Genomic DNA, 22,500 nt, shown 5'->3' with positions numbered 1-22,500 from the left:
AAAGATAGTAACTGGCTCCAGGGTAAGACCAGGCTAATGAAGTATACTGGGGTTTTTTGCTAGAAGAAAGGCCATTATGGATTCATCTAAAAAAACATCCTGACCTGGTTGTCAGTTGCCAAAAGTTACACTTCTCACAAATTTATTGTGACCAACAACATTGTTTAAGAGGCTCAGGACAGTTATTCTTGGCTTACTGCCAACTGTGATCAGGTTTACATTTCTAAAACTCACACTTTAACATTAAAAAAATAATATATATATGTATTTATATATGTTTTGCTTATGGATGTCTCCCATATATACCTCCTTCTAGAAATTATTTGCTCAAAATGATTACATTTTGGTCAATTATGGAAGCATGAACAAATGGAAAGTTAGTGCTGAGTAGATGACAGCAGGAACTTGCAGCAAGTCAACTATTATACACAAAATCACCACTGCGTGCATGCTCATCTGGCATGATTAACGCAGACCAGCTTATCCCTCTCAGAAATCATGGTTTAATTGGTATAAGAGTTCCAAAAGCCAAAACTACTGAGAATTCCAGAAAGTCTTCAAGCTCTTAGTCATACAAAACTGATGTTTCTTCATGTCAACCAAATAAACAGAAGTGCTCATTCCCAAGGAACAAAGTTTTGGGAGAAACAAAATCAGAGCACAATAGTAATGTTAAACAAAAACTCAAATGTGTTTCCAGACATATCCTTACTTGGTCCAAAAAACGCTTGTGGGAGAAACATTCACACTTTCTCCTCTGTTATCCAGATTGTTTGTGACGTTACTCAACTGCACAGGAATGTAAACAGCAAATACAGCAGGTAAGTTTGACTTGCTGGAGCCCCTCAGTTTGCTGACCTATTCCTTAGGCTAGATGGATATCCTAAAGGAAAGGAGGTCCCATTTTTGGTCTTCGTTCTGCAGAATCAAGTCACAAAGCTTTTCTCACACGTGTGTGCACACACTTCCCTACTTTCACCTTACAGACTGAAAAAAAGCCTATTTTAGTCATACCTGAAAAGTGTCCGTTTACAGTTGTGTGCATACAACCTTTAACTCATTCTCCTATGTATCATAATATTGGCCCAGGGTCTCAAAGATCTGTTCATCATCATAGGTCAACCACCTCCAAAACAGCTATGAAGTGGTGGAAGTGACTACAATACCCTCATGTTCTTAAACTAATAGAACATGTAGTAATAGGAATGTGGAGAGAACATGACAGAAGTCCACACCACAGTAATATTTTAAACAAAGCAGCAAGACTATAAATCCTTTTCTTCTGGGAGGGAATCCTCCTCCAACAAAAGGCTCTAAATCATACTGGTTTAAAAATGCACAGATTTACATCTTAAACAGCGTACTTTAAACAGTACAACATATGGTAATCCCTTCATATTTATCATTTTATATTTGCTGTTTCTTCTGCACAAACGACAGGCTCCCTTTTATAATGAATTACCTACATATATGCAAGTTTTCCCTGCTTATTTCTCTAAATCTTGCATTAGAACTGTTTTATATTTGGCATATTAATAAGCCTCTCTAGAAAGATTCCTGCAACTCCTCGTTTCCATGTACATTTGTACACTACATATATATTCCAGTTTTGGGAGAAACAAACAACTGATTCTCATTTGAAGGTAAAAGTACAAAGATATAAATTATTTGATTTAAAGGTACCTTTTCTCAAGCTGAACTTTATTTAAGCCTGTTATATTCCATCTCATTACAAAAATCCAAGCTGTGTCAGCAAATGAGCACAAGACTCTAGCTCTGTTTCTCTTGGGTTTGCAAGAGGGCAAAGCACATAGATCAGAAAGAACACCCTGCTAATTAAACTGAAGCAGATGACTAAAGAAAAGAAGAGCTTGTCATATGTAATATCTGCGTCAAGAATGATCAGATTAAATATGCAAAATGTGAAATAAAGGTGGGCAACAGCATTAAGCTCACATTCTAGATCTTGAACAGGCTGCAGAAGTTCTGACAGTTTCTCTAATTATTCACAGTAATGGACATCGGGGGCAAAAGGTAGGAGGGAGATATACATTTTTCTCCATTATAGGTGCTGAGCACCAGGGCTAAAATCATGCCTGTCTGAACACTGATCAGTTTCTGCAAAGGTTAATAGCAATTAAATGTGGCAAACTAGACTAAATGAGAAACAGGTCATGATACCAGTGTACTTGCAAAGAGCACAATACTTTGCAGAAAGGTATTTCTTGTTTAATATTTCTGAAGGTGTAAGAGCACTTAGAATAAGAAAGAGTAATAAGTCTGTTCCTGTTCAAATGAAGACATACAGTCCAGTTTCAGAAGCCAATTTACCAAAAACATTTTTTATACCAGAACGTGCAAGTTAACGATATCAAAAAGAAAACCTAACCAGTTTCCCCTTAAAAATACAAAGCTCTAAAAAAGAAATCAGGAAGAATCTGTCACTTTCAGTTTAATCAGCTTTAGATAACAGCCAATTAGCTCTTTCAAATACATGTCTAACAGTGACAAAAATTCAAAATGGAAATTAATAAATGCAGATTTGCAAAAGACAGAACAAAAGATTAATACATTAGAATGAAGTATCTAATACAATACAAATTTTCATTCAGCATTTCACTGAAAATACTGGTATCAGAATCCTTTGAATGTTCTAATTTATTTCCTACATACAAATTATAAAATGAGTGAGACGTGGCTACATTTTGAGCCCTCATACTACCACACAGGAGAAAAAAAAATGAGTTGAGATTACTGGGATTTTTCTACTTTAGTAGAAAAAGATTAAAAAGATCAAAAAGCTACTGTCCTAATACCAAAACAAGCTGTCAGTAAGTCAAGAGACAAGGGGAGTAAGTATGTTATCATCAATTGACGTGCAGTTTTCTCCTTCAAAGCAAGCAAAATTCACTTAAATTATCGTTCAGGAAAAAGTAAAATTCATTTTGGACTTACAAAAAATCAAGCTTATCAGATACTGTAAACCTACGCGCAACTCTTGATTACTTATTAGTAAACACAGGAAAGGAAAAGAAACAATTAAAAAAGGTAACTTGCATTGCTGTCCTCAGGATCTTCCAAACCATCAGGTCGACTAAGATTGCGTGAAGGCTGACTACACACAACATCATCTTCTAGCTCCCAAAAGGAAGTTCTAACAGGTGGTCTTTGGATCTCATCAGGATTAAAAGCACCATCTGCTCCATCTGAAGAAAAATTAATTAAAGCATCTTTGTTCAGTAGAGTTTGTATTTTGAGATTACAGATGTTGTACCTTACATTTAAAAATTAAGACTTTCAAACATTTGCAGTTTAGATAAAACAACAGAAATAACTTTTTTCAAAAGGTGTATCTTTAAAACTTTGTTTATTTTATTTTACTGATGAGAATCAATAAAAGTGCAATATTGATTCCCATCAATCAATAAAGGCTCTGTACACCAGTATAAAGACTGTTGGTACTTAACCTGCACTAAATAAGGCATTGCTTTCAAAACAGTGAGAGAAAAATTATATTGAGGTGGTGCTGGTATTTACTTACCTCTTCTCTCCTGAATTGCATAAGGGTTTCCATATTGCAATACTGGTAGTCTGCTGGGCACTGCAGGAACTGGTCCATTTTCCTCCGAATATGGGTTGCGAAAATGTAATGTCTGTTGTGAAATCTGTCCTTCCATCACCCTTCCAGCTTGATTTCCTGGTGTCCTGCCAAGTTCCTAAATAATGCAAAGTTTAAAATGTAATTAACCTATGGAGTCCTAGCAAAGTTTAATTTTTTAATGAAATATTTGTTTTCAAAAATATATCTGCTAACCTTCCCAGTCTTTTCGTCTTGCTCTAGTGCCAAATATACCATACATAGCAAAAACAATAAATTAAGAGAACACAAAGAAGATATTTTAAATATTTTTTCCTGTTTTGTCATCAGTTAATTCAAATTACATAAACAGAACTGCCACTATTTTCAAGAAATATTTGCATCCTTTTTAAAATGAAGAAAAATCAATTAAATAGGTGAAGAATGAGTGGATTAACAACACCACCTAAAAAGAATGTGTAATGAGAAACGTTTTTTAAAGTTATAATTAAAAATGAAATAGTTCTTTTTTTCATATCATAACATACCATCCAAGAACATGCCACTTTAGTATGTGAAGTACATATATGTACATACTTGACATAATTCCCTATGAATTCATATTGAGTACACTGCACTGGATCCTTTCTGATATCTAACAGCAGAACACTGACCTACATGAAGTGTAACTTAAGATTATCTATGCTGAACTCAAGGTTATCACTTTCAATAGGAAATGAAGAATGTTAGAACAAACTTTTGCTCAATCCCCTTCACATGCAGACACACACAGAGGAAAGAAACCAACATGGAGAATTTAGGAGGAATCTCAAGTGTTTTCTACAACATAACTTCCTTAAAGTTACCCTTACTTGCAGACAGTCATGTGCGTATGTTAAGCTCTGTATGGTATCTGCAGATGCATTAGACGTAGCTGTGTTTAAAACTGGATGAGAATTACTTTGTTCAAGTGCAGAGATCCTATCAAACATATTCACCTAAAACTACACCTGAAGAGGCAAAAGATCCATTACTTTTGCTTGTTCTCAGTTCCTTTAAAAATCACTTTTTAAATACATGATGAAATATGTTACACCAGTTGGAACAATTTTGTCATTGTTTGTGATTCTGCTTGGTGATTATGTTCTGCTTCTAATTATTAGGGGAAATCTCTCCCCAAAACATAACAAAATAGCACAGAAAACAGCACACAAGCATGCATGTTTGAAAATGTAACAGAAGAATTACGAAGTATAGTCTCACAGATCAATTAATGATATTTGAATAGAGAAGAAGACAGAAAATGGTAGGTCAGGGAAGATCTGGAAGAAATCCTGAAAGCATAGCAAGTAACGCCTGATAAATGCAGTGGAGGCTGACAGTCAAAACAATGGGCTAGGAAAATGCTGTGCACCCTACACATGTTCTGAATGAAAACAAGTGAGAAAAGGTTTCTCCTGTCACAGCCAGAATGGACTACAGCAAGCATGACAATTCTATCGAAATTCCAGGTAAGGTTGTTAACTTGATGGACAGCTGAAGGAGACCACATTACAGATACTTTACATCAACAGGATTTGGTAAGCACTGGGATAACAAAAACTTTAAAATAGGTCAGACTGAAGACAATTTGCTCTATCATTCTGGACTATAACCTCAGTGTGGTGGTCACACCACTAGCAATCACGCAAAGGCCCCCAAACATGTATGTAAACTCAGTACTAACTACTAGACTGATTGAGTAATTCTCTATTTTTTTATAACATTCAGACAACTGATTCTAGGAAGGGAAACTATTACTCAAGATTAGTATTTTCTATTTATATTAACAAATAGAAATTAGTGCTATTTTTCACAGAGGTCATCCAGACTAGCTTACTTATTTCAAATAATATTTATACTACAAGTATCATGTAGAATGAAACTGCACTTGTACAGCTGTCTAATTACAAATGAGTGGATTCCAAATCCATGAGAAGTTGTATTTTCACACATAGATTCCAAAAGTTATTACACTTCCTGGGAAAAATAATTTGCTCTCTATGAACTTCATGAGCAAAGTTCTAATTCATCCTTCTTTCTCCTTCTTTATATACTCATGTATTTTATATATACATATACTTACGAGTTTAGCAAGGGTATATATGTAGCTTGCTTCCAAAATTCAGTGTTTTCATCCAAAATATAAAATTGTTTAATTTATTAAGAGGCTTAAATGGTCTACTTTATTTAATTCTGTTGTTTAAATATTTGTACCAGAAAGGCAATTAATTCTTTCCGAAAAGCTCAAATAAAAAATTCATATACTTAAAATTCTAGATTCTTGCATATAATTCATAGAGATAATCATTATTATAATCTCCTAAAGGATTTTATAACTTATAAACCATTAAAACTCTAAACCAATGTATAAGTCAGTAATTAGAGTGACTTAAGTGTGGTCAGTGCATCATCTGTAATTCACCCAAAGAAAAGTCTTTCTCATCCTTCCATTTAATAAAATGCGTTAAGGGAAAGAGAGCATGTATGCCAAGAATATCCAAAGGAATATACCATTTACAATTCAGAATCAAGCAAGTAATTCTGAGATGTAGAAATGAATATAATAATTAGAAAATAGAGACTGCTAAGACAGATATGCTTTCCAATTTGTTCCTTCTGGTTAGCATTTTCTTCTGGATTTTCTAGGTTCATGTTCAATATTTGCTAATGTAATGTTAACAAAAATCAAAGATGGAAATGCGTGTTTTCCCCAAAAGACTTTGACTTGAAACTTAAAACCAAGACTTCAATTAGCGACCTAACTACATGAGAAGTAAAATGTCTCCATTATTAAAAGGACATCTCAATGTATTTTTCTTAAAAACAGGTAAACTTCAGCCAAAACGCTAGAATACAAAAATGCAAAATCAAGTAGCAATAACTACTCTGAAAAGAAAAAATCACTCAAATGAAAAAAAGACAGAGATGATACATTTATTATTACGTACGTTCTATCACGTTTCAGACCTGAAGGGTTTGGACTCCAAGAGCAACACCATAAAGTCATTTTCAAAGAGGGGAAAAAAAATAGTATCTACAAATGGTAAGGCAGCTTACAGCAAGATAAGTTTTCAAAGCACTGGCTATAAACACAGTCGTGCTTATTTTCTTTTAGAAAAACCTTCTAATACAGGACAACACAATTTCTGCCTAACATCCTCCAAGTAAAATATCGTCCTGTAGATATGATATAAAACTACACTAGCGTTACTTCAGATTTATAGACTAAATTGCATATATGATTGAAATGGTTAGGGTTAAATGGTTAGGATTACATCTTAAAAGTTTTAGTGAGCATGTAAAACGTAAATAATTAATCTTCACTCAATACAAAGCAGGAACAATTAACTATCAGTGAAATTAAGATTTTCCTTTTAAAAATCAATTTCCTCTGCAATATGGAAGCAGTTTAGAATGAGAAGCAGCGGCACTAATACTTTAATTTTAGCATCACATAAGATTAAAACAGAATGTAGATCAAAGTGACTGTAAAAAGGTGCTGTAAAATAGCCTTAGCCAGAAGTTGGACAGCGAGGGTACAGGCTGATTTAAAAAAAAAAAAAAAAAAATTAAAAATCAAAGGCTATGTAAGTATGTAAATAAAATAGAAACCAAGTAATTTTATAGGTTTGAAGAGACAGCAAATGAACATTTCTAGCATGCTATGTTTGGTGACATTTATAAACAAACACTGATAATGGAGTATAAATTGAAAAGCTGTTTACTATACTGTCCTTAACCTTTTAAATCATGGTTCCAGTTTAGCAAGGCACTTTGATTCTTCTTTGTAATGTAAATACCTATAAATTTCGTAGACAAAGTTCTGAGCTTTTATAAGCTCCATACATTATTATTATTATAGTTGTTCTCCTTCGTATATGTGGTGTTTAAAATTACTCGTTCCAGCTAAACTAGAGTCATCAAAACTCAACTTTTATTTTGCTTTCTTTTGAATTAGAAAAATACCAGAGGCATCTATTAAAAATTAAATCTTTGGTGTTTAAATTATCTTTTTAACCAACTACTTGAGAATCTATAATTTTACAAAACACTTAACTAGCTGAATCTGAAAATAGTTTAATTTCAACTTATCAGTTTGCAAATTCCTGTTTTTCCGAAGTATCTATTCACATAGGATTTTTAAAGTCATCTGAAAAACCCTAACTTTTCCACAGTATCATGCAACACTATCTGAATGAAATAAAGACATTTTGTTCTTTCACTTTTCAGTAAAACCTAGCTTTGATTAATTGTCATATAATACCTTAGAGGTACTTCCAACATTAGAACATTAGCATTAATATTTCAGAATGTCTGGTTTAACAGTAATGGTAATGAATCTGATTAGACAGTGAACTCTTGAAAGTAGCAGTCCATTTTCTATCATATATTTAAAAATCAGAGCACTGTTTGAGTATCTTTCTTTTCTGATAAAGATATTTTTCCAGCTGTAGTTTACTTAAGTCACTGCTATTGCAAGCAGTCAGTGAGAGAACTGCAGATGTCAAAAGGATTTGGTTGTATGCACACATCACGAAATATCTGCTGATTATACTGTTGAAATGTCTACACCTCTAGTTATAGAACAACACTGGATAAGAGCAAAAGTAATCCTCAGGAGTGATGGAAAAAATAAATCGTCAAGCTGAGTATGTACCACTCATGTCTCACACCAGGATTCCAAAGGGAATAAGGTTTACTAATTGTGCGGCCTGCCAGCCAGTAACTCCTGAAAGTGTCAAGGAGAGAGTCTGTCTCAAAGAAATTAAATTCCTGCAAATTTCACAGGATAACGGCTGCAGCATGAGCTCAATAATAATATCTATTTGGCCAAGCAGCACGTGCACTAAGCTGGTATCAACCTCCAGACTCAACAGTGACAAACCTCTTTCACTACAAGATACAGAGGAGTCAAGTAGGAAGGAGGCCGGAAGTCCACTGAAAACTTGTGGAAAAACAGCAATGGTGCTGAGCTAAGAAAGGAACATAGGACAAAAACTGGCAGGAATTCCCATGTTCTGCGAACTGTAAAAGCAGCTGCAATTTCAGATTATTAATTTGCATAGAGTAATCCCTGTCTGCAAATTGAAATAATTATTTTAGATCCTGGGTGGATTCTCATTTTAAACAGAAATGAAGAAATCATTTTTGACATCATAACTTTTTTGCTAGATTATATGTAGAAAATACTCAAGAACACTAAAACAGAAGAGTAAATGACAATATTTTCAAAAGTTGAGTCAGTTTGGTCAAGTTGGTGTACTTTTTTTTTTTTTTAAATTATTAGTACTAACAGAATTTGTAGTTTAAAATGCTAATTCATTTTGGCAAAATACGGAAAAGTATGTTTAAAGAGTAAACAAATTCTCACTTAAAAATAAATTGCAATTCCTCAAACCAAAGAACCTCACGAGTGTTAATTTCCAAAATTTAACAGGCACCCTGACAATACCTTCTCACTGGTAAAGAGTTCCAACTGTGATGCCAGTTCCTTTATCCGTCTCTCTTTTTCTGCCAGCTGAACCTATATGAAAAGAAGTTTCAGGTTCCTATATTAGTGAATGGAAACAATTTCCCTGGATGTTATACTGTGAAAACATAAAGTTCAGTTATTAGATTCATCTTTCAGATCGAAATTATTTTATCTACTATATACATACAATATCCAGTACTACTACAAATCAAAACCAACAACTCTCCCTAAGTTTATCTAATGGATAACAGGAGTATATTAGCAGCCTTTTCTTGACAGTTTTCAGAGAATAGTTGTGGCATGATAAAATCCTAGGTAAAAAACAAGGAGTAGTGTCAGAAATACCAACGGCAGGAGGGACATCACTGCCTAGGAACAGTTGCAGGTTTGCAAGCCTCATCTCACTATTTTTGAAGCAATCTATTCACAAGCATTTCAGTGATTTATTTCATTCACTTCTCTCCAGCTCTTACGTTCCACAACAGAACTGAGAACACCAAAATCTCCTCTTACCTCTAAACACTAAATTTGTTTCACTAATATCTACCTTGCATCTCTGCTGGGTGCCCTAGGAGGAGATGCAACATAATACACAATTTTTCCAGACTTCCTCCTTGCTTCAAAATGATTATCTAAATAATCCTTCTCTACAAAGCACTGTTTTATTTGGATTAGGGTTACTTCAGAGACTGTCTCTTCACTTGTTTTTCTAGCATATAAGCTCAATGCTCTGCACAGTTACGTATCAATTCTTTTTTAATTCTGAAATTCCCTCCTCGTTCAAGTCAGAGAAATCTACCAACTAGGAAGAAAAGCTCACTGTTTCTCCCCCACCTACACCATCCTGAATGACAAGTTTCAAATTGCAGTTTAAACGCTTTCAATTTTGGAACCAATTAATTAGTCCTGCTGTTGAGAAGTTAAAAACAAACTTATTTTACATTAAATTATGCACAGCAATTGATTACTGCTAATTAATAAATAAACTAAAAAGACTCATGCATTTTATAAAATTGAAATTAGAGCTTCAGAAAGTGTAAAAAAAAAAAAAAGGACAGTACAGCCTACACAGTGCTGGAATGAGCTGCAGAATAGTTCAGTATTTTATAAAGAAAAAGTGCTGTGATTTCTAATGGCAGGGAGTTCCTACTAGAACTGATACAGTCACAGTTCAATTCAATCCCCGTTCATTGCAATGGGCAAAAATGGGCAACAGAAAGTATTCTATCCTGTCAACTAGACTATTATCTTGTCCTTGTTGACCTAGAAAGCCATCTCAACATATGTATTACTATTACATAACCTCAAAGACCAAGGCCTTGTGTAATATAAAGCTGCCTATTATGCCTGACTTTCTGGTGCATCACTCCAAGACTATAGTTGAGATCCTCAAATTAAAGTAATTCTTTCATTATTATTTTAAAAACAGGATTATCACTCATCCTGTATCTCTTTAGTTAATTCATTAGATGTTACTACTTTGGTAATGTAGCGTGCAACATGGAGATTTTAGACAAATACACCAACCAATATTCCTGCTCATATAGTAAGCAAAAGGAAACTAGAACTCTCTACTCCTTTTTTCCTGTAATACAAGATTAACACCATTTAGAGGTTTGTCTAAATCCACAACATTGAAAGGCTGATTGCCATTTGGTAATATATTCAGTAGGTCTGTCTTACTTGAAAAGAAGCATTACAAGACTGTGTTGTTTCTACAAGTGCAAAACAGATTTTCTGTTTACAGCAAAAATACATTTAGTGTTTCTGCCCATTAAAATTGTTAATTATTCGAACTATTAGAAGTGAGCAACTACGTTAAGAACAAGATACCATTCATTGCTATAAACAAAATCTGTAACTTACTTTATACTGATCCTCCATTGCTGCTAGCTGTAATTTTATACCCTCATTGATTTTCACTTGTTCTTTCCACTTCAGCTCCAGTTTAGCTAGTTCATCAGCATAAACACTGCATTTCATCTTCTCATCCTAAAGCAATTTATATCATCACATGAAACATTTAAAATTTTAAGATATTTCCCCTCCCATATCCAACAATACCACTGTGTAACTCCATGCTTCTAGAACAAGATCATTTCCAAATGGCTTCCCCAAGAAATCAAGCCTAACTCAAGACTTTGAAGAGGACAGGACTACCGAACACTGCATAAATTATCATAGAGTCAGAGTAATATGGGTTGGAAGGACCTTTAAAGGTCATCTAGTCCAACCCCCCTGCAAGGAGCAAGGACATCTTCAACTAGATCAGGTTGCTTATGTTAGATATATATTTTTTTGTCTTGCTTGAGTTTTAACAAGTCGATACTCCTTTTCAGCTTCACAGTTTCAAGTTTCCTTGTATTCTAATACTACACTGTAATCATTACTGTTGTTTCAAGTGTCTCACTTCAGTAAAAACCTTTCCTCATGCAACTTTTACAACCTAAGTATCTTTCATCCAGAAGGTCAAAGGCAAAGCTTTCCTCAAGCGTCACTACAGAAGAAATAGCCAGCAGAATCTAACACAGGCTCTCCATAGATAGAGTAATGAGCAGAATTACATCACAGTTGTTACATCCTGGAGAGTACATTAAAATAAAATAATCTCCTTGTGATAAATAAGAGAAACAAGATGATAAGCTAAATTCATGGCAATTTGTGAATGCATTATGACTATTTGAGAACAAAACACGTTGAAGTAGAGAAAAATTACAAGTTTTTAGTTCTAATCTCAGTTATAACTGTTCTGACTTCATAATGTTGATGTTATTTTTTTAATCCCCAAACAACAAGCAAACAAATTAACACAGACAGGACAACATCCAGAATGCATTTTTTAAACAATTCTACAACAGTCAACTTTTCACCAGCATCACTCATGCAATACTCCATTGTCATACATACATCCAAACTGGTTAAATGAAAATCAAGTAAGGACTGACATGTACTAATATTTGAAGGGCATTACTATTGTGGCTACAGATCTACTGGTGCCAACTTTGGTCCACAGAACCATGTAAATGTTTTAGCTATGACTGAGCACAAGCTAATAGGCAGCAGCCACTTGGACGTCAAAATACTGTAAAAGCCCAGGACAGCCAGATTTGGAAGAAGTCCTTACACTTGAATAGCATATCATATAAACACTGCTATACTTGTTCCAGACATCAGCTGGCTTATAGCAACATGCTGTATTTGACTTATAAAAGCACTTATACTTAAAATACGATGAAAAAAAAAAAAAAAAAACAACAACTTTCAGCGTAGAAGTAGTAGTAGGTTTGTTCATTTGTTTTACTGCATCTGCGTTATCCTGAGGGGTCCTTGTTTGGACTTTCTAACACCACAGGTAACTGAGAGCTGATGTGTTTTCTAATGTTAATATTTCTACTGTAATCGCAGCATATCACATAAACAAGCAAGGCAACTCAACTGGGTAGGCTTTGTGGTTTTAAGATTTACGACCTATAGCTACTTTCTGGTCAGCTTTCCAAAGCAGCCATCTACTTACTGCCAACATTTGCTTGCATTTCTTATACTTCTCTGTTTTCTCAGCAATTTCTTTATTCATTTCATGGACTTGCTCCTTTACCATGAATTCCGAAACTATATCAGATGAAATGGGGCTAACTGTGAACATTGAAGAAAAAACAAAGATATTGATTTTTTTTGTTCCACAAAGTTTAAGAGAGATGACAAGCCATATTTGACAGTGCATCAACAGAGTGCTCCATGTTATCCAAGTAAATAGTTAATCAGAGACAATCAGTATCATGTGGCTAGTGACACGCAAGATCAGCAGTCATACTGGCATGTCTATGTTCAGTTCTCTCACATACTGAACATAAACATAAAGACACACTTACACAGTACAAACAAACAAAAAAAACCCCACCAAACAAAACAAACCCCAGAAAACACCAGACACCTTAACTCCCAAGAAAGTAAACACCAGAATACATAAAACTATAGAATCATAGAATAGTTTGAGTTGGAAGGGACCTTTAAAGGTCATCTAGTCCAACCCCCCTGCAAGAAGCAGGGACATCCCCAACTAGATCATATACATTATGTTATCACACTAGACATTTTATTCTTCCGTAAAAACATCAAGTGCCTTCGCATTCTACTTCATCCCATCACATACTGTAACTGAGCTTGCTGCGATTTTATTTGGTTTAGGAACATTTATATTTACTTAAGACAGGAGGAAACTGACAGAAATTACATTTTATAGTCTCTACAGACAGAAAGAATGTATGAATTATAAAGTAACACAAAATCAGTCAGCATTTACTGGCATTTATCAATTTAAATTGAATAATAAACCAGGCTTAGTTCTAACCTATTATATGTTTATGTTTTAGAAGATTAGTTTTTTAACAACTTAACAGTTTAACTAGGTTATAATTTTTATGAACATTTTCTAATAAGCCACTATCGGCTGTAAGTCATGAGAATGGTCTATAGACTTAACCTTGCCATCACATAATCAGAACTTTTCAGTGGATTTGATTTTACAGTAGAATGCTACGGTGGACAGTCATTATAGCAGGACTGCAAAATTACCATGCTATCATACACAATTTGCAAATTTGGAGAGGATTTTATTTTTTTAAATGAATAGTTTATCAGCTTGGCAAAACCTGCTCTGTGTTAACTATCAAGCAGAATTTCAAGTCCTACTGACACTAATAAATATAAACTGAATTGTTTTGAAAAGATACATGAAGTTATGAATGTTACACCTTGAAAAGAGAGACAAGATTTGTAGATGAATTTTCACATTTCTAATCATTGCTTTAACTAAAAACTAAAGTCTACCTACTTTATACTATACATCCTATTAGGGACTACTTCACATAGACAACACTTTAAGGCTGATACAAATAGAGAAAATTTAAGCTGTTGATACCTGGAGATGCAGACAACTTTTTGTCTCTAATGACGGCAGTAGCTGTCTCAATGTTAGATGTATCTGTCAGTTTCTGTTGATGTCCTGCAATTTTCTTTGTGAAAAGAAATTTTGGTTTGGTATTTAATTAAATGAAAGTCAAAGCACAAAGTAACGTATATCTTGCACTATCATCTCCTTCAAAATTGGACTAGATGGAATTGCTTATTAAAACATAAGGTAATAACAAATATGCAAACATACAATTCTACTAACACTGAAATTGCCTCAGGCTATGATCTTTATAATTTTACATTAGAAAGTTCTTTTTTCCTAAAAACAGTAATTTTTAAGTAAATTACTAGAAAAATCTCATTTTCTAGAGAATCAGTTATACTTAAATCTCTAATATTCCATATAGAAAATTGAGTCTGTATTACTAATGAATACTGGAGTTCTGGTAATAAACATCAAATTTCACTTATTTGACATCAAATCTTCAACACAGCTAAAGATGTGGAAGATTTTTAAGGAAAAGCCACAGGAGTTCCGATATAACACCCCATTCACCATTGACCTTCTGGATGAGACGACTTTTTAAACAACCTGTGGATCAAAGCTGGGTAACTCTCTCTCATTTGTTCTGTGGACAGTAGAAATATTTAATCTTTTTTTCTTAAGAATTCACATTTGCACATCTTGCCATTGCTAATACACTTTTTTCCCATTTGAGCTCCTCTCCAACTCAGTCATGAATTTTCGCAAAATTCTGAAGAACTCTGCTTTCAAATCTGTTTGAAATTCACTAACAGGTTCAGCTATTAGGGGGCATACGACTCACATCATCATTACAAAAGCCTCATTTATTTATGGAACAAAGCTTAGAAGAGTGGTAAGAATACAAAATACATATGGAATACAACTATACTGCATTGTGGAAACTTTCTCCCCACGTCACTTTGAAATCCCCCTCCAAGTCCTCCACTTCCCCCACTTTTGGGTTTGGGGGGTCTTCTTGTGGTGGTGGTAGTATTGAACAGAGGTAGTAATTATGGATTTTTTCCCTGATTTAGTTTCATAATTCTTCCCTGAACAATGCTATGCTTATAGATTCATCCAAACTCGTTAGCTTTCTGCAGAAACCAGTTACTATAAAACCTACACGTGGTTTCAACAACTATCTACAAATAATAACAGAAGTAATTTAGCTTTATGGAAGAAAACAGTAAATTAAAGAGCCATGGCTTACTGCATGTTTTAATCCTCTTTAAAAGCAGTGAGTTTTGCAGAAGCAAATTAAATAGTAGCTGAAAAGTTACAAAAATGAAGCGTGATTTTTCCCATTCTACTTACTGCCTGTTCAGTAAACTTGTTTACTTGTTTTTGAAGTTTTTGACATTCTTTGAATTTTTCCTTGTAATGATCAGCAGCCATTTGCAGACGAAGCTTCAGATCTTCAACTTCTCTGCGTAGTTCCTGCTCTACTGTGTTTGAAGTCTCCTTGAAAAAAATTAGAAACTGTTCTCTCTTTTGTTCAAATACCACTATTTCCCAAAAAGCCTTTTTTCAATTAACGAACGCATAATGCTCTACGTAAGTACAGAAGAAGCTCCTATTTTTTTATGAGGAGGAAGGGAATAGAGTAGTAGACTACAGACAGAGGCAGCATCCGTGCTGAACTTAATTCCAAGCAGGGAGTAAACAAGCCCTGGCTTAATACCGAAGGCAGGTAAAGAGGATTCTTATTCTATGGGCTGATTAATGCATACCAAAAGCCTGAACACCTTCCAGGTGGGTGATCTAGCTATCTTATACCGAAGGACAGCCACACGGCAAAAATGGACAGACCATAATGTATTCCATCATATTCACTATGTTTCTATTGGAAGTGGTTCCGTTGAGCTGCAGTATCGAAACACGAGCTAAGCAAACTACATTTACCAACCTGGTATATGCCACAGTCAGATACTTTCTGGTAATCTGAGTCATTCAGATAATCTGCTACTTCTTTCAGGATACATTTCAAAGACAGTGTCCCTAATTGAAATTCTTAGAAAAAACATGTAATTCTTGGATATTTGAAATAGTTCTTTTGAGGGTTGTACTATTCCCTTCATATTTACTGCATTATTTTAACTACTGTTCAGCTCAATATATTATTTCAAACTGCTACATCATAACAGTAATCCTAGAGGTGAATTAATCCAATACAGCTGCAGTCACAGATGATCCAGTACAAAGCTCGCTTAAGTAAGAATTATGAAATTGTATTCGCTCTCTAGATTTTTATCCAAGATGAAGAAAGTCCATACAGTTTCCATTACATTAATATTTTCATAATTATAAATAGTGATAAAATTCAGTACTAAATACTGACAGTTTACCTGTTCATTTTTCAAAGCCGTCATTTTTTTAAGTTCAGCTAAAGCATCAGCAAGCTGCTTTTTCAACTTTTCATTTTCCAGACGTGCACCGTGAAGATCTGCCATCGTCTTATCTCGCACATTTACTGCATCGCTCAGCTCTTTTGACATTAGGACAGCTTGTTGTTTGCTAGCCTGAATCTGATCTTCAGCTTTCCGAAGCTGTTCTTTTAAAATACTTGCATCCTCCTGGGAAAGAGAAGAGAGGGAAGAGAATAAATATTTTTTTTTAATTCAAAGCTTAAATAAATGTTGGTATAGGGATTAGAAACATTTGAAAGAAAAATGAAGTTTTCCTGGTGGCTTTAGCAAAACCAATAAATAAAGAAGTTAGTATGCAAGTACCATTCTCTCCACCTGCCTTCTTTGCTGTGTGCAAACATATTTCACTATGACATAAAGGCGAATTTAAATATTATTTTATCTATACTGGATTTTTGTTGTATTTTCAGTTTTAAATATATGGCAAAAGAAATCTTCCTGTTTTGCAGAACATTTTTGTTCTTATCACCACAGAACTCTTAATGGGCACAAATGGCCATCCAGCTTCAAAACCAAAGTTCATCCCACAGTAAGGCACTGCAGGTAACAGAGTAAGACATCTGACAATGCCTACAACAGGTTGACGTAAGACACTGTAAAGCAGCTTTGGGATGTTTTTCTCACAGCTCCATTTCCCAAGATCTTGCACAACAAGCTTTTCAGAAGGAACTGAGAACAAAAAGTAATTAAGAGCAAGCTGTAGCACGCAGCCCTAAGTCTCTCAGGACTGCTGCAGCCCCATAAGGCAGCCCAAGCACCAGCTGACAAGCTGCAGTACTGGTTTCTCATTCCTCAGAAAAGCCCAGGATCACAAAAACAAAGGGAAAAAAAAAAAAAAATCAAAGCTACTGCAAGCTATCACACCCTCTGGGCTTTCTGAAGGCATAACCATCTCATATTCTTGAGTCTAGACATAAATTCAGGTATCTCTATTCCAGTGCTTGTTAATTTTTGAATAACCACTTAGCATAGCAAGTCCAGAGGAATACTAATATATTTGGTAAACATTTATGAAGATGGATGGACTAGGAAATGACCTAGAGTCCTGTCCTTAGCTATTTTTACAGCACAAAATGCATCAGTTACATATTCCAGTAAATATCTGCAGTTTCACAGTACAAAATAAAAGCGTTAATAATCCTACCAGAAACATCACAAGCACTTCAAGATTAATCAATGACATAAATGTTTGGTTGCTTCAGTACAGGCACACACACACCCTCTACATGTTTTTACTTCAAATATTGTAGTAGTTTAACATATTCAGAAAAAAAACCTGCAGAGTAGTCAAAGACTAAAACTAGACAAGCTGTAACTTAAACCAAGACAGTGCAGTCTTTTTGTTCTCTTGCTATTTCCATTCTCAACAGTATTACTTTTCTACTTAAACTTTACATTCATAACTCACATTACTTTTAACACAATTTCTATTATTTTGAGACCTAAATTGCTTCTTCTGTGAGAAGACCGGCAAGATACACAAGATAAAGTCACCTGCATAATCTGAGTTTTCCATCCTGGCCTCAAAGGCTATGTCTAAATTAACTCTCTAGTTTGGATCAAGAGCACATTTGTGAAGCAAAACTCCCAGCCAATTCCACTAATACCTATCACACTTCAGATCACAGGATGGAACACTCTCAGGGCACAGAAACTGCATTCCTTCTGGATGAAATGAAACAGGAAGATGAACATCAGGAGCAAACTAGTCTGAAGTAACTCCATCTGGACCATGGACAGCACAGATACCAGCTCTTCAGCAATTTCACTCTCCTACTATACCACACCGCTTGCTAACCAAAATGCTACCACACTGCGTAGCAAAAATCATCTCTTCCTCAGAAGTCCTACTGGCACTGTTACTCCTGCATTCTCAGTCAACTTAGTCCATTTATATGGCACCTTATCCTTTCTCAGCTTTTACATCATTGTACCCTGACAGTATGCTTACCTAACAAGTTCTTCAGCACATCTTTCAAAGCCTCCTCTTTCTCCTTGATCACCCTCTGCAGATTCAACATAACTACATTCTGAACTTCTCTTTTCCTCAATCTCTTACTTTTTTCATGAAGTTAAAAACAACTAAGAGGAGCACACCACTTTTGCTGGTGCACTTTTACTGAACTCACAAATTACTTCTCCACACGTAGTTCACAGTTCATGATGCGACACACCTCAGCAAGCTCAGAATGTGCAAAAAATAAAAACTAATTCACTCTTTTGCTCATTTTCTGCCTCTCCTAAGAACAGCATAATGCTCTTGCCTCTCAGCAAGAGCTGATACCTTCAACTTCTTCCTTTCTCTTGTCAAACACATACAAGCTTAGATAAGTTTATTTTAAACCAGGCCAATTATATTAGTAATGCTTACCTTGTTTGATGAGGAGAGCAAAAAAGCTTTCTTCATATTTTCTTTTTCAGCTATAAATAGCTGTAATCTGCCAACCTCCTCTTTATAATACGATATCATGTTTTCTTTGTTTGCATCCAAATTCTTAAACGTCTGGATTTCTTTTACTAGTTTGGTGTTTTCTATTTCTGTATTCTTCAAGTGTATCTGTAATGATGCTAAAAAATGTCAAACTCTTCTTCCACGTTATGAAAACTACTGTTCACCTGTCCATTCAAGTGTTCACTAAATTCTAACTCATCTCTGAGACAGATCAGAACAGGTAAAGAGAAAAATTAAACATTTGATATATCACTGCACTCCAGCACAAATTTTCTTGCTGGAATTCTTTCAGCTTGATCACCTAACAACAGCTCCACTCTACAGCTAGAAGGCCTTGATTTCTGTCCACACCAAATTAAGCTGTTCAGAATTCACTCCTCTCTTCACAAATGCTGGACAACCAAGGACAAGCAAAAGAGAAATGACCTGAAGAAGACTAAAGAGAAATTAAATTTCTAGTAGTATCTACTTGCAATCTTCTAGGCAAACAGGACTACACCAGCAACATTCATTTTCAAAGACAGCAAACTACCTAAGCAAGACAAATCTAGAGTTGTTAATTTACAAAAAGATTCCAAGCTTGTGAAAGATGATTTGAGATTTTATTACTTCTGGTGTATATCTAATACTGTCTGACACAAAGACATTTTCCTGTGAACAGAAATAATCTTCTAAATACACTTGATTTGTTTCATACAACCTAATGATTTCGTTATCTTAAGTAAGTATAACATTTTCCTTGCTGCTGAGGGGGTCACTATATTTTATTTCAGATATGGGTGTTTCTCAATACCAGCAAAAGAAATCAGCTATGCTAGTAAAAATCAATGCAGTATAGATCCTACTAAAGCTTCTCAGAGTTATGCACTAGACTCAAGAACAGGGATGTAGAAAACACAGTCTGTAGACAGAACTCAGATAAGTAAAAAGAAATTTACTTGTGAAAAAGTGTGTTAAGAAAACCAGTTACTATGTTATGTACTGTATAACTAAAGAACCTCCTCACTAGCATCTATTATTTTTTGTTACTATGCCTGCATTTTAACAAATTAGTGATCCATTCTCCTTGTCAGAGATCTCTTTGTATCATGGGATGAATTCAGATGCTATTTTCTTCATTCATTTTTCTATGAGAACATCTATAACTGTCTTAAAAATCTGCTCACAGAAGTTACCCGTTTCCTTTTTTCTTCAATTTATCAGACTTCTCCATAAAACATTATTTCCTTTACTTCAAACCACTTCATTTCAGTGCATATAGGTACAAGGAATAGTTACCTTATAAAGTTCTTTTTCATCCTTTTCTGTCTTTAACACGCATTCCAGTTGCTCCTTTTCAAGCATCGCTTTCTTCAGTTTGTCCTTCAGACTAAGACATTGACAAATTATTAGTATAGAACTATTAATACAGAAAAGCAATGCATACATTAGTTAAAGAAAAACCCTATGGAAAGAAACAGTAAAATAAGGAAGGTAAGGAAAATGACTAAATACCTGTCTAACTCAGTTTCTTTTGCAATGGCTTTTTGAGTAACAGTCATGATATCTTCTTCAAGCTGGAGAACTTTTGAAGTAGCCTCATCGTGCTTCTTCTTCAAACTATCAGTTTCAGTTTTAAGAGCTTCTGATGCTTGAATATTATTCTTTTAAAAAATTGCAAATAGACATAATTTAAGAATGCATATCTCCAAAACTGTAATATGCTGTTTGAGTTAATGCTAAAATATGGTCATTAGATTTCTTCTCTTCCTTAAAATGTGACAAGTCCATTTCAAGTATATATAAATATACACTGAATATATAAAAATATATTAAATTTGCTATGCACAGTTAATATAATAATAAGGAGTTTGTTTTGGTGCAAGCATTCAGTTAAACCAAGACCACAAAATACTTCCAAATATACGACAAACAAAGCTGTATTTCCTATCTTTTGCCCATCTCTTTTCTGTAAAATAACCATCGACTGTCTAGCTTAGAAAACATAAAAAGCTCTTTTTCTTCATACTTTCTTTTACTTGAAAAAGAGAGCTTGCATTTGACTAGATAGTTACACCACTGAAGCAAGCCACGGTAAAGATAACCCCAGGCAAAAGGAGAAAAAAATGGAAGACCTGCTGATGAAGAGCTAGTTACTACACTACATTCTCCTAGCTAGGACATGTGGAAGTTCTCACAAAGCTCATGGAAGCTCCTGAAACAATGGGGGGATTTATGTCTTGGATATTGGAAGCCGAGACAGAGGATGATGACAACACCTAAAAGAGATTGCTTTGTCAGAAAACTGACAGATGCAAGATGGGAAGCCACTTTTAAGTACTGCATTCACTATCTAATTGCAGTAATGTCCATACCATTCTAAGGCAGCAGATAGCTAAAATTCCTCTCCACCACAGCAAAATGGCCATTAAAAGTCAGGTCATCTTAAATAAGCCAGGAAAACTTTACTTTCAATATAATATTTCTTTATTGAGAAAAAGAAACTGATAATACTGAAGTAGAACACAGATAATATGCTACTATTTCTTATATCAAAATTCAATAAAGCTCAGCTTAGTATCAACCATGACAGTGGTATGAATCAAAGTGTAAACAAGGTCAAGACAGACTGACCAATATGCCTGATTACAGCTTGACTTACAGTGTTTGTGTAGATACTAAGGTACAAGTTGTCTTTCTGCTCTGCATTTGGAGGATTAAAGCACTAGTTCATCTATTCATTTTAAACAAAGCTTAATGCCTTGAAACAACAAGACTGTACTGTTCCATCAAGAGAAACACATCAGCCAGAGTTTACAGAGAACCCCTACTGGCCAGATTCCAACCTAACTATGTTTTAAGTACAATAAAATATAATGAGGACTGGTTTTACTCATTAATTGTCAAAATACACTGTTTGCAAGTGTAATTAAGCCTTGCTTTTACAAGCAACTAAGCAGAAGTTTGGGCATTATCATTTCGGGAGGGCAGGGGGTGGGTAGGGGAGGAAGGTAGGGACTGTTGAATTGTGAGGGGTGGCAAATGTAACTGATGACTCAATCACTTCCTAAACACTATACCAGCACATAAAGTAGATTTTTATTTTTGTTACATACACTATTAAAAAATAAGAGGGCTAATAGATTACAACTATTTAAACTCTAAATGGCTTTACTTTATGCCTTAATATAATAAAGAATTTCAAGGGATCATGAACGTAGTGTCTTTTTTGAAAGCAGCACTGGGGAAGACAACACACCATTTTCCTAAGGTCTTTATTTTTGAAGAGCTATTAGCTTCCTGCAACCAAAAATGTATGTACTTGGCGTAATGAAGGCAGGATATTTTAATTAAAGTCAGTATTCCAAGTAAAACTTGCTGTATAACCAGCAGCAACAAAAACACACATTATAACTGCTTGTCCTTCCCTAGTGCAGCGGAGGCTAATTACTTGCCCCTGTTTTGAAAGTCTAGTATAGTAAAAGGTCTATTTCAATGTATATCTGTGTTTTCTCTAAACACCACTTTGGTATAACTGTAACTGTTGTAACCCAAGCGCCTTCAAAAGAATTTAATCTGATACATTATATATACAAACTGTACAAACAGTTCAAA

At 34.7% G+C, this 22,500-nt stretch overlaps 1 protein-coding gene across 4 annotated transcripts in view; it reads right to left on the bottom strand.

The window, feature by feature from the left end:
• The window catches only part of TAX1BP1 (Tax1 binding protein 1), a 63,791-nt gene that overhangs the window by 6,700 nt on the left and 34,591 nt on the right, over positions 1-22,500 (bottom strand). Inside the window, exons 6-16 of one of the 4 annotated variants that reach the window (XM_086742588.1) lie at positions 20,401-20,549; positions 20,185-20,275; positions 18,826-19,011; positions 16,374-16,601; positions 15,343-15,489; positions 14,011-14,104; positions 12,607-12,725; positions 10,959-11,084; positions 9,072-9,143; positions 3,542-3,716; positions 3,058-3,206 (exon numbers count right to left, since the gene is read on the bottom strand). In XM_086742588.1, coding sequence (XP_086598714.1) covers positions 3,058-3,206; positions 3,542-3,716; positions 9,072-9,143; positions 10,959-11,084; positions 12,607-12,725; positions 14,011-14,104; positions 15,343-15,489; positions 16,374-16,601; positions 18,826-19,011; positions 20,185-20,275; positions 20,401-20,549 — 1,536 coding nt within the window. Of the gene's footprint in view, positions 1-3,024; positions 3,207-3,541; positions 3,717-9,071; positions 9,144-10,958; positions 11,085-12,606; positions 12,726-14,010; positions 14,105-15,342; positions 15,490-16,373; positions 16,602-18,825; positions 19,012-20,184; positions 20,276-20,400; positions 20,550-22,500 lie in introns of those variants that run through there. The other 3 variants (XM_086742585.1, XM_086742586.1, XM_086742587.1) reach the window with 3 other exon arrangements.

Source organism: Chlamydotis macqueenii, chromosome 2, assembly GCF_036417535.1.
Source record: "Chlamydotis macqueenii isolate bChlMac1 chromosome 2, bChlMac1.mat, whole genome shotgun sequence".
NCBI lineage: Eukaryota > Metazoa > Chordata > Aves > Otidiformes > Otididae > Chlamydotis > Chlamydotis macqueenii.
This window is presented reverse-complemented; position numbering and strand designations above follow the sequence as displayed.